At 32.4% G+C, this 8498-nt stretch overlaps 1 protein-coding gene across 4 annotated transcripts; it reads right to left on the reverse strand.

Annotated features, from left to right (window-relative positions):
- Positions 1–1118: 1118 nt before the first annotated feature.
- LOC111286504 (uncharacterized) lies at positions 1119–8173 on the reverse strand. Of its 4 annotated transcripts, none has more exons than XM_022876508.2 (16): positions 7975–8173; positions 7839–7867; positions 7636–7747; positions 7434–7531; positions 6945–7041; positions 6739–6828; positions 6571–6633; positions 6406–6480; positions 6256–6321; positions 6104–6181; positions 4488–4598; positions 4328–4405; positions 4107–4226; positions 3431–3474; positions 3307–3334; positions 1119–1426 (listed from the first exon to the last, which is right to left on the reverse strand). In XM_022876508.2, exons 1-16 carry the CDS (start codon positions 8011–8013, stop codon positions 1418–1420), a joined length of 1137 nt encoding a protein of 378 aa, XP_022732243.2. In that variant the 5' UTR covers positions 8014–8173; the 3' UTR covers positions 1119–1417. The 4 variants fall into 4 exon arrangements, with proteins under 4 accessions (XP_022732243.2, XP_089618445.1, XP_089618446.1 ...); XM_089762319.1 differs by having other exon boundaries at positions 7839–7864; positions 7975–8119; XM_089762320.1 differs by lacking the exon at positions 1119–1426 and having other exon boundaries at positions 3301–3334; positions 7975–8128.
- Positions 8174–8498: the final 325 nt, after the last annotated feature.

Genomic DNA, 8498 nt, shown 5'->3' on the forward strand with positions numbered 1-8498 from the left:
TATATGCTTACCATCCTCAAAGAAAGATCTTATGATCGAGCTGGCCTACATGCCCTATTCTAGCTTTAATATATATAATATGAAAATGCTTGACTGAAGTGGTGTCACAAATTAGACCAATGTCAATTCAGTTGTGAAAATTACAAAAAAATCAAATTAAAATTATGAAAATAAAATGAAATTAAAGATATTCATGTCTTTTTATTTTAAAAAATAACTATCAACTAAAAAAACCTCCTCGCCTTTTTTAGTATTAAATATTGACACATTCATTACGTGCGTGAAAAATTTATTAATTTAAAAAAAAAAAAAAGAAACTACTTGATGGTTGAGTAGTTTTGAAAAAATAATTATTTTTATAGGGATGAAAAATTACAGCATTTAAAACGTGGAGAACGTTTTTCTAATATGTGTTTGTTTAAAAAACAATTTAAAACATATATAAATATCTATGGATTTATTTTATTATTATTTTTTAAAATTTATCAATTGAGTTGGTTTTACTTGACGTTAACTAAATCAAACATTTTATATATAATATAAAAATAGAGATATTATATCTTTTTAACATACAACTTTTTGAAAAAAAAACATTTTTTTTCACTCAAATGCATAACTGTCTAATTTAAGATACACAGAGATAATTTAAGGAATGAAAATCTTACCATTCTTACTTTTTGTAATACTAATCTTAGGTTGCTCTAACTTCGACTTAAATTTTAAGCCTAAGCTGCTAGTGCTTGTTGGTATATGATAAGTTAACCCATTACCTGCCCTTCTATTCTCTTCAAGCATCATGCATACAACATCGGTTAGTAAAAGATTTATTTGACAAGAAAACATACGATACCAAATGTTGCAGCAAAAAATGCAAACTTACATGCCAAAGAAACCAACCTTTCATTTAATTATGGGACGATTACGTTTACATATTTACATTCCTAATGAACTCTGAGAACTTACTTTCAAAGACGTAAGTGAAGCACAATACCTATCGCTCAGCATTTTCTACCCTGAAGCTCTGCAACTTGGGAGCATTTACATACATGTTTTTTTCTTGCCAAGTAGCGTTCAGTTGTTTGATCATGCATGCATGAATGCTCTTGCGAATATGTGTTTTTGTGTATCAAACTATCAATAGACAATAGGCATTGTTCTTTTGATACAATGAATTGAGAAATCTCACCAAGCATTTGTAATCATCATACAAATACAGCTGAAGATACCTAAAACAATAATTACATTAACACTACAGCTTTAGAATAAAGCCTTAATACAGTTACTACAAACGGAATAGACAGACAATATTGGACTCAATAGTTTACTAGCTTGCTTACTGCCATGCATCTTTTCAAAACAACCAACTTCAGTTGATCTTTAATCCGAAAATGCAGACTTGGACATTAGGCTTCCTAAGTTATACCCCCTGAAAATTAAGACAAAATCAGCATGACTAAAACCACAAACAATATGAAACCTAACGATTGAGAACATCAAATCTGATTAACATGAGTAGCTTTTCTTATATTCACTTAATATTTTATATTCTATCTCCTAAGTTAAGTATGCTTGACACTTCTCAAGGTAAAACTTAATAATATATAGGGCAATAAATGAACAAGTAGGAATTCCGGTCAAAGAAGAAGCATAAACTGATTTAGGCCATGGGCAGTAGAGAGAGAGTAGACAGATAACAGAATGGCTGGTGGACTTGAACAAAGATATAAAAGAACATAACATAGGCCTAGTTATCAAGAATCCCATCTACATCTCTCATGTAATTCCTAAATGCCAATCCCTGACAGAAAGAAATAAAATACCTTTTGCATTATTTCCTGCTTGCCCAGTATATACACTAGAGAAATCTTGCTTCGAGTTATTATTAATGCAGGTAGGGTTCCTCAAACATGAACTCCACTTTTTGAAATAAAAGTGGCGTAAAGAGTAGTACCATCTAGAATCAGGAAGATTTAATGGGGATTGTCTCACATCAAGTTGTGAGCAAACAAGGATGCTTGGAGTTTAATTGGGAGCACATGATGATTGCAATGGTGTGTGATTGGCTGCACATGATGATCATGCACACTAGGGAAGTCATATCCTATGTGACTATGTAAGGCATACAGGATTAACTTGCATTCAATGGCCCTTTGGAGAAGAAAATACAGAAGTTAATATCTTTTAATTATGTTAACTGTTTGTACCAAAGATATTAATTAATTATTGTTTGTCCATATGAAGTTTTTACAAAATATTTAACAATTTTATTTAACAAATAATATACATATAACAAAATTACATTGATTAGATACTGTATAGACAAGTTAACAATATTAAAATTTAAATTAAAATGATACATAATTTGAAAGTTCAAGGGTGAAATTTTACATTTTAATTCCTTAGGTACCAATTTATACATTTTCACAAAGTTCAAGTACCAAGCGTAATTAACTCTTTCAAATTTTATCTTAATAAGCAAACCTCAAATTATTGGCTATAAAGAAGACGATAAATTTATTTAACTAGTTCAATTTCATGTCAACTTAAGTGACATGTGATTTATGGGAACACATTTTATAATTCTGAATAAATATTTTTAAGGAATTATTTTCATCAATATGCTTTATAGTTATCTATAAAATTATGGATTGTTATTTTATAATTGTTCATTCAATAAAAATTAAAATTGTTGTTTCCTTTTTGTAAGGTTATTTTGGGTATGTTGTGCTCAATCCTTTTTTGTTTCCATACAATGCCAAACACAATGATTTAAGATCACTGATGATTTCTATTATTACACCAAATATGGAAATTTATGATCACTAGTGATCAAATCACCTTTGTGGTCTCATTACCATAATGACCTTGAAAATGATATCAAACATCACCTTAGGGGGTGTTTAGGAGTGGGTTTTTTTTTTTTTTTTACCGGGGGAGGGGGGGGGGGCATGTGCCTAAAGAGGAGTTTCGTTTTATAGTTTGGATCCAAACAATATTTTCTTACTGCTTTGACTTTTAACATAGATCTGAAATTTCTACATTTACCCTCTTATTTTTTACCATTGCAGACCAAACTAGAAAAATAATATCCCTAGACTCCAAAGGAAAACCACCTAGATCAATCTTAAGCCAATTTGAAGCTACTGCTACACAAAATCCAGTCAAGGAAGCCTCAACAAGATAAACCTAATAGATCAAAAGAGTGCCTCACTAAGATCAAGATGTTAATCTAGCAATTTGATGGAAAAAGGAAGCTTAAAAAATCACATTGGACAAATTCTCAAGAAGGAAAAGATCGAGTTATACCTCAGCTGGTGATGAAATAGTAGATTCCCTGTTCAAATTTCAAATGGCCACTTTTAGTTCCTCACATGATTACATAAACAATTAAAAGCATATACTGCTCCACAGGGTGACAAGTTGGAACTACCTTGGTCTCTCCGTCTTGGCAAGATGTTTGGACATAATCGATGCCTGCAATAAGGACCCTTGTCATATTTATATCTATATCCAAAATTAATAAATAATGAAAAAATAAAAAGTAATAGTGAACTTGGGAAAAAATACCACTAACTGCTGAATCTAGTTGTATGTGTGCAAAAGTTAAATAAAAAAGGCAATAGATAGAAAGAAAACTTGTAGCTCAATGAATTCAAAGTAATATAAAAATGGTTAGCCAATTTTTTAAAATCTCTTTTAACATTAAAAAAAAAATAACTCCATTAGTAGACTATATATTCAGAATGCTTGACAGTCAAATAGAGATCCTGTTTAGTCTTAAAACGTTAGGACCAAAGTGTGGACTAAAACAATTGATCTACACAATTATAACATAGCAGGGATGTCAATTATGTTGGCATACATCAAAAGTTAAAACCCCTAGCTCTATGAAATATGAGGGGTGAAAAAAAAAAAAAAAAAAAAAAAGCTGAATTGAGATCCTAGCAAAATCTATCATAAGTTTACTTAAATATGTAGGACTAGTATTGCAAAATGCTTGATTAACCAGCTAGGAAAACATGACCACATTATGTATGTAATGCACAAATTAACTCATTAGCACACTACATCTGTTTTCTAACTGGCAAACTTGGAAAGTACACTACCTGCTCCTGGATTATGCTTCTTGCTTCTACAAGTTGAGCTTCAAGCTCAAGCTCCCTCTCTGTTGCTTCAGAAGTGACTTCTGCACCTTTTTGCGCATGTTGTAATTGAACCATGTGCTCCTTGGAACAAAGAAATGAAAAAAAACATTGTCAACATTTTAACATCTATCTTAGTATATGATTTTGTAATAATTATGTACTTATTGAGAAAGAGAAATTACTTTTATAGAAGCCATCTTAGTGCGAAGACTTTCTTCTATTTGATCCCTAGCCATGTGAAAAGGAAGATCAAAAACATTCTGTAAACAATAAACCCAGCAGCTTAGAAGCAGCATTTGACCATTGGAAATTAGCAATTTTGCATCATTTAGTGCATCATACCGTCCTCCCACCCAATGGAGATTGTGATGGATCATTTTCATGTCTTTCGCTGACAGGAAAAGATTGCTTTGGCAACCCATTAGGAGCATTAAAGAAATCACGCATATCTACCTGTAATCAAAGCTGCTATCAGAATTCACAGGGTAAAAACTAAAAGAGGAAAATTGAACAACAGGAGCCAGCATCAAGAAATAATATTTGATGAAAGTTCAAATAACATACAAATGATAATAAAGTGTTGGTGGAAGCACATTTATAACAGTTCCTCGTTGCAGTACACTCCCCACTACAAAATTGTTATTCCCCTCACAAAAATAATGATGTACCAGGGAACTGATAAGTGAGACATTTGCAGTCTCATGCTTATTCTTGGGAAGCATCAAACACATATAATTCCCAACTCCTAAATGGGGATCGCTACTCTATTTCAGTGTGGATATTGTGTTCATAGCCCAAATAACGGAACACTGTGCTTTGCTAACTCAAAAAGATGCTGCTTCCATGGAAAATTCTGTGCAATATATTAATATGCCAAATGTCCTTTGATCTATGATAATGTAACTAAACATACATTTCACCAACACTATAGACATATCCAAAAGGACAAGACAACAATAAATCTGCCAAGACAGGTATAGACACATGATTAATCTGATCAATCTTCTACAGTTTGGTTTACAGTGCAGATCACCGTTTTGAAGCATTGATACTTGACAAATTCTGACTTCAAAATGTTAACATTTGAGAAAGACTTTTATGGCACATTACCTTTCTGAAGCCTTTTTCTTCCTTACAATATAATATTTACATGTTAGAACATAGCAAGTGTCCAGAGATTATAGAATGTAAAAGTCTTTGTCCCATTCAAGATTTATTGACTTGTCACTCATCCATTACAGACAGGAGACCAGATTACAGCTTGCGGTGCTATTTGCAAGCAATACTCTGGGCACTGAGTTCTACCATCAGCATTGAATGTCGAACATATATTCTACAGGACAGTACTGATCACTAAAACCATTGACCAACAAAGGAACAACCAGATCTCTCTTTTCTCCCTTTCATGTTTCTTGTGCTACATCTATGTAACCACCCAAGTCCTTTTAGATGCATCAAATTTACATATTCTGAGGGCAATGTTATCTCATAAATTAATCCAACAGTCAAAGAGCCTCAAAAAATGACGAAATGAAATTAACAATTTCACTGAAAACAGGTAAAGAGAGAAAGAAAAGACAAATAAAAATTCGGATAAGCAAACTGACAGAAGCACCGAATTACTATGTTAATAGAACAGATATTTGCACAATTGCATTGTTACTCTCAAACTGATATTAGGAGCTGTATGGGACCATTATGTTGCAACAAGACATCTTAAATAATTTCGCATCATTGGCAATTAGTAAAGCACAGAAAAGAAATAAGTGAATCCAGCTTCATATTTCCAAGCTATGAATTCAAGCTTAAGCAAGTTTAATCTTTCCATGCTACAAAAAAAGTTTTACACCATATCTGGGAAATAAGTTACTTTCCCATATAATCCTAATTTACTCTGCAGCCAAATCTGATTAGCGGAAGGCAATAGGGGAATAGGGGATAACATCATGAGAATATACCTGCATTGATCGCAATAGTGCTCTTAAATCAGCATTTTCTGCCATTAATTCTTGATTTTTTGCCTCATAAGCATCCACCTGAAAGATCACACTTTGTTAGACATAATCTAAAGGAGGTCACAGATTCATAATAACTCAATCACTCGTCATACAATCTTTTTATAGAAATCATTGTCCGCCTTCTTCACATTCCAAGTCCCACGTTGCCGCCCTTCTTTCTGTTTGCATGTATCATAAAATTTGTCAGCGGCATTAAATTTAGGTTCACTCAGCAGTAAAATTGGCACTAGAGTAAGTAATACCTGAAGCAAATTCATTATGTCCATTCCTGATCTTGATTCCTTCTTCTTCTCCATTAAGACTTGATTCAATCTCTCCTGCAGGAGAAACACAAATTAAATCTTGTGCTTATATGTACTATTTTCTCCTCAAATGATCAATAAATAAATAACTAAAAAAGATCCTACCTGCAGCTTTATGTACTCCTTCTCCTTCTTCTTCATCTCGTGTATTTGTTGAGTTTTCACTTGCTTTTGTAGGATCAAGTAAAAATAATAATTGTCAAGAACTATACATCTTTCAATATTGTAACAAAAAACATAAATTGAATTCCGAACAAGTGGAATATGCCTAACCTGATTACCGATCACCATCCTCTGAAATTCTTCCCTTTCTTGCTGTAGCTTCTCAATCTGTGCTTTAAAAGCTGCTGTACTTTTGGCTTCCTAAATCATAAAGCACTACCATAAATTTCCTTAATTTGAATATGAATTAAAATTAACCAAACCCAATATAAAAATAAAAATAAAAATAACCAAGATAGAAATGAGAAGTTTCAAACCGTTCTGGTAATTGTTGCTATCTCTCTATCTTTAGCTTGCAACTGTGCATCAAGCCTCTCAACTTTAGCCTCTAATCTTGATATATCCGATAATAATCTACATGGAAAAAAAGGCAAAAAAAAAAGAAAGGAAATGAAAAAAGAGGAAAGGAAAACAATGATTAATACTCACAACAATTCATTAAATTCTGCATAGAATTCAAAACCAGTACTAACTTAATCTTGCTATACTGATATAAAATTAATTAAAAAAACTGAACACATTCGGATCAAAATTAAAAAAATGGGTTGAGAAAGAAATGCATTAAACTAAGCTCAAAGTAAATTAAATAAAGAAATAAATATAAATTTATAAGTTTTCATTCCACAAAAATAATTGAAGCCTCCACAAAAGCCAAGCAACTTCGAGGCCCAAAATAAATTACTAAGACAAATTGAAGAGCATCAAATGGGAAAAAAATAAAATTAAAAAAAAAAAGAAAAGTTTACCGTTGTCTCTGCTCATTAGCAGAGTCTCTAAATTCAATGTCGCGTTGCCTCTGCTGCAGCAATGAATATATACAATTGCAAGTCCTCGCGATCGAAACCTATCAATCACATTAATATATACATATATATATATATATATAATCCTCAACTCTCGATCATGAAAAAATAAAAAATAAACTTTTTAAGAAAAAAGGGAACGCACCGGATCATTGGCAAAGAGATCGAGAGAAGCAGGAAAGCCGTATGTAACAAGCGTCTGGTTCAAGTACTTTGCACAGTGCTCTAAGTTTCCAGCATCCGCAAATGTATACTCTCTGAAACACCAACCATAAAAAAAATAAATATATATTTTTTAAAAAATAAAATTTTAAAAAGACAGAAATTATTGTAGAAAAACGAACTGACCCAATGGAGATGGCGGAGTGAGTAGGCTGCTGTGGAAAAAAAAAAAAAAAAAAACAAAGAGAGTTAGTCACAGAAAAAAAAAAGAAAGAGAGCGAAACGGAGAGTTCGTTTTGGTTAGGATTTGAGAAGAAATTACCATTAATCGGAGATCCAAGTCTGCATCAGTCGCTGGCATTGCAAGATAGAGAGAGAGAGCGAGCACAGTAGAAAATGGTTGTATTTTGTGTGTGTCTCTCTCTCCTTTGTGTGATGTAAAAAAGCTTTGAAGCGGTGGATTTGAAAATTGAAAATACTTAAACTGGAGAGTGGGGACTCTCTTTGGATTTTCTTGGGTTTCCACTTTCAACCTTCGGATTTGGACTCGGGCTTTTAATATATCAACCACTAATCCACTGTGATAGTATACACTAAGTTCCTGTCTTTTGGTAACGTGGCACTTGATTATTGGTGAAAGAGTATTCAATTTGGCGCCAAACCTCACCAAAGGAGTGCCGGAGAGGCCCAGTGGGCACGCAAATTTACGCTTTTTCCTTTGATAAAAATTAAAACGTACTAGTATAGATCTTTATTTCAAGCGAGTTCAAAATTTAGTTTTAACAGAGTTGATTTAATTTGTTTAATTAATTATTTGTTAAATTAATTTTAATTGATTATTAAAAA

Source organism: Durio zibethinus, chromosome 6 (genome assembly GCF_047325235.1).
Source record: "Durio zibethinus cultivar Kanyao isolate XHJ-2024 chromosome 6, ASM4732523v1, whole genome shotgun sequence".
Lineage (NCBI taxonomy): Eukaryota > Viridiplantae > Streptophyta > Magnoliopsida > Malvales > Malvaceae > Durio > Durio zibethinus.

Coding starts and splice junctions, on each gene's coding strand:
- LOC111286504 (XM_022876508.2), bottom strand. CDS start 8,013: ATGCCAGCGACTGATGCAGACTTGGATCTCCGATTAATG. Junction 7,868..7,974: donor ACTTGGATCTCCGATTAATG/GTAATTTCTTCT, acceptor TTTTTTCCACAG/CAGCCTACTCACTCCGCCAT. Junction 7,042..7,433: donor GCTAATGAGCAGAGACAACG/GTAAACTTTTCT, acceptor TTTTCCATGTAG/ATTATTATCGGATATATCAA.